The 3,389-nt window shown below is 44.3% G+C and overlaps 1 protein-coding gene across 1 annotated transcript; it reads right to left on the bottom strand.

Moving 5' to 3' along the window:
* Positions 1–2,156: 2,156 nt before the first annotated feature.
* On the bottom strand, positions 2,157–3,074 carry LOC110900773 (homeobox protein 5-like). Its single transcript, XM_022147639.1, has one exon. The coding sequence runs from the start codon at positions 3,072–3,074 to the stop codon at positions 2,157–2,159; it is 918 nt and encodes a 305-aa protein (XP_022003331.1).
* Positions 3,075–3,389: the final 315 nt, after the last annotated feature.

Raw genomic sequence — 3,389 nt, 5'->3', positions numbered from 1 at the left:
ATTTGTACAACGCCTCGAACGGAGCTTCCTGAATGCTAGAGTGATAACTATTGTTGTAGGAAAACTCTACCAAAGGTAAATGTTTTTCCCAACCCTTACCAAAATCGATCACACATGCTCGTAGCATGTCTTCGAGTGTCTGGATAGTTCGTTCACTTTAACCATCCGTCTAAGGGTGATAAGCGGTGCTCATGTCTGGACGTGAGCCGAATGATTTGTGCATTGCTTCCAACAAATTGGACGCGAAACACGGATCACGATCATAGATGATAGAGGTCGGCACCCCGTGCCTAGAAAATACTTCCTTCAAGTAAATACTAGCAAGTTGTGAAAACTTGTCAGTTTCCTTGATCGCAAGGAAGTATGCAGATTTTGTCAGCCGATCAACGATCACCCAAATGGTATCGTTTCCACTTTAAGTTCTTGGCAAGCTAGTGATAAAATCCATGGAAATCTATTCCCATTTCCACAACGGCAGTTCTGGTTGCTGAAGCAAACCAGACGGTTTTTAGTATTCCACTTTTACTTTTGCGCAAGTCAAGCATTTGCTCACATATGTCGCTATGTTCGCTTTCATGTTCATCCACCAGTACAAGATTTTCAGATCCTAATACATCTTATCATAACTCGGATGAACAGAGTACTGAGACTTGTGCGCTTCATCCATCACAAGCTCTCTCAAATTATCATGCAACGTGACCCATATTTGCTCCATGAAGTAGCGAATACCTTCAGATTTGGGTATGAGTTGTTTCTCCATGCCCTGCATAGATTCACCTTGAAGGTTCTCGTCCTTCAACGCTTCAGTCTGGGCAGAACGAATCTGGTCGGGAAGGTTAGAATGGATTGTGAGCTGTAAGGCTCGAACACGTTTGGGTTTAGTTTCCTTCTGACTGAGAGCATCAGCTACAACGTTAGCTTTGCTGAATGATATTTAATGGCACAGTTGTAATTGTTTAAGAGTTCTACCTAGCGACGTTGTCGCATGTTCAACTTTTTCTGATCGAAAATGTGTTGTAGGCTCTTGTGATCAGTATAAATAGTGTACTTGGTACCGTACAAGAAATACCTCCAAATCTTAAGTGCAAAGACCAAGACTCCCAACTCCAAGTAGTGAGTCGTGTAATTCTTCTCGTGAACCTTCCACTGTCGAGAAGCATAGGCTATCACTTTCTCGCGTTGTATCAAAACACAACCGAGACCTTGAACAGAAGCATCACAGTACACCATGAAGTCATTTGTTCCATGGGTAAAGACAATATCGGCGCACTGCAGAGTTTTTGTTTCAAAAGTTGAAAGGCGCTCTCCTGATTCGCTCCCCACGAATATGTGACACCATTCTGAGTTAAAGCGGTAAGAGGTTGAGCGATTTTTTAGAAACCCTCAAAAATCGGTGATAGTACCCTGCGAGACCAAGAAATTGTCGCACCTCCGTAGGAGTCTTAGGTACTGCCCAATTCTTGATAGAATTGATTTTTTCTGGGTCAACATGTATTCCCAACTCGTTGACCACATGACCAAGAAAGTGTACTTCTTGAATCCATAAATCACACTTGGAGAACTTCGCGTAAAGCTGCTCCTTCCTCAGGAGTTCCAAGATAAGACGCATGTGTCGCTCATGATCCTCCATGCTCTTAGAATAGATCAGAATGTCATCGATAAACACAATGGCGAAATCATTAAGATACGGTTTGCACACACGGTTCATGAGATCCATGAAGACCGCTGGTGCGATAGTTAACCTAAACGGCATGACCAAAAACTCGTAATAGTCGTACCTCGTTCGAAAGGCTGTTTTGGGAAGATCTTCCTCTCAGACTCTCATCTAATGATAGCCCGATCTTAGATCGATTTTTCGAACAAAAACTTGAGCCTTCCAGTTGGTCAAATAGATCATCAATACGGGGAAGAGGATAACGGTTCTTGACCGTTACCTTGTGGAGTCCGTAGTAGTTGATACACATGCTGAAAGACCCGTCTTTCTTCTTTACGAAAGGACTGGGGCTCCCCATGTCCAAGAACTAGGTCGGATAAAACCTCTGTCCAACATCTTGGAGTTGATTCGACAATTCTTGCAATTCTCCCGGTGCAAGACGATAAGGAGCACGAGCAATCGAAGTTGCTACTGGCGTAAGTTCGATATGAAATTCCACCTATCAGTGTGGAGATAGTCCTGGAAGTTCCTCGGGAAACACTTCCGAAAAGTCACAAACGACCGGAATGTCTTTGATCTTCTTTTCCTCAAGCTGAGTATCGGTTACGAGAGCTAGAATAGCAGGGTAACCCTTCCGTATGCACTTCTGGGCTTTCATAGCTGAAATGATGCCAACCGTAGCACCACTCCGATGACCCTGAACAGACAACGAATCTCCACTAGGGAAAGGAATACGAATGATCTTCTTTTTGCAGAGAATTTCTGCTCGGTGTTTACACAACCAGTCTATACCGACAACTACGTCAAAGCTACCAAGAGTGACAGGAAGAAGGTCAATGTCGAACATTTGACCTAGAAGGTCGATTTTGCACCCAACGTGAACATGAGACGCTTCAATTGACTTACCATCAGCCAATTCTACGATATGCTTGGTTTCGAGAGGAGTCTGGGTCGATCCTAACGACCTACTGATTTTCAATGACACGTAACTCCAATCGACATCGGAATTGAATAAAACACAAGCGAAAAGATTGTTCACAGAAAACGTACCAGTCATGACATTGCCATCATTTCTGGCATCACCGGTTCCAATAGTGAATGCCCTCCCACGAGCACCATTTCTGCTGTTGTTACCATTGTTGTTGTTGTTGTGATTCCCGGCGTTGTTGTTTTTGCTGTTCCCGTTGTTGTTAGTGCTCTGGTTCAACTGTGGGCAATCCTTCTTGAAGTGACCCTTACTGGAAGCATCCCTTTCGATTATCCTGATTCTACTGTGGCTGTTGCCTCTGTTTTTGCTGCGGCTGTTGCTGCTGTTGATGCTGCTGTTGTTGTTGTTGTTGTTTCGGGAATGGAACTCTGCAGTCTTTCTCCATATGGCCCAGTTTGTCACACCTCTGACAGGTTCGAGTGCACTGCCCATGATGATAGTAGTTGCATTTATTGCACTTTGGCTGCTTGCCTGCGTAAGAACCCTGCTTTTGATTGTTGCTCTGGTTCTGATTTGCAACCGGAGTTGGTTAAAGCTGCGATTGTTACTGCTGCCATCCTTCTTCTATTGCTAACTTGAGTTGGAAGCCTTGTCCGAATCATTCCACTTACGTTTGTTGTCGGCAGCAAGAGTAGTCACAGCACCACGCTCTGGTAGTGGACCACATTCGACTTCTGGATCAGTAATCTTGTGGGCTAGATGGATAATCCGTGGTAAGTTATCGAGATTCGCTGCAGTAACCGTACT

This window comes from Helianthus annuus, chromosome 13, assembly GCF_002127325.2.
Source record: "Helianthus annuus cultivar XRQ/B chromosome 13, HanXRQr2.0-SUNRISE, whole genome shotgun sequence".
In the NCBI taxonomy this organism is placed as follows: domain Eukaryota; kingdom Viridiplantae; phylum Streptophyta; class Magnoliopsida; order Asterales; family Asteraceae; genus Helianthus; species Helianthus annuus.
This window is presented reverse-complemented; position numbering and strand designations above follow the sequence as displayed.

Coding starts and splice junctions, on each gene's coding strand:
- LOC110900773 (XM_022147639.1), bottom strand. CDS start 3,074: ATGGGCAGTGCACTCGAACCTGTCAGAGGTGTGACAAACTGGGCCATA.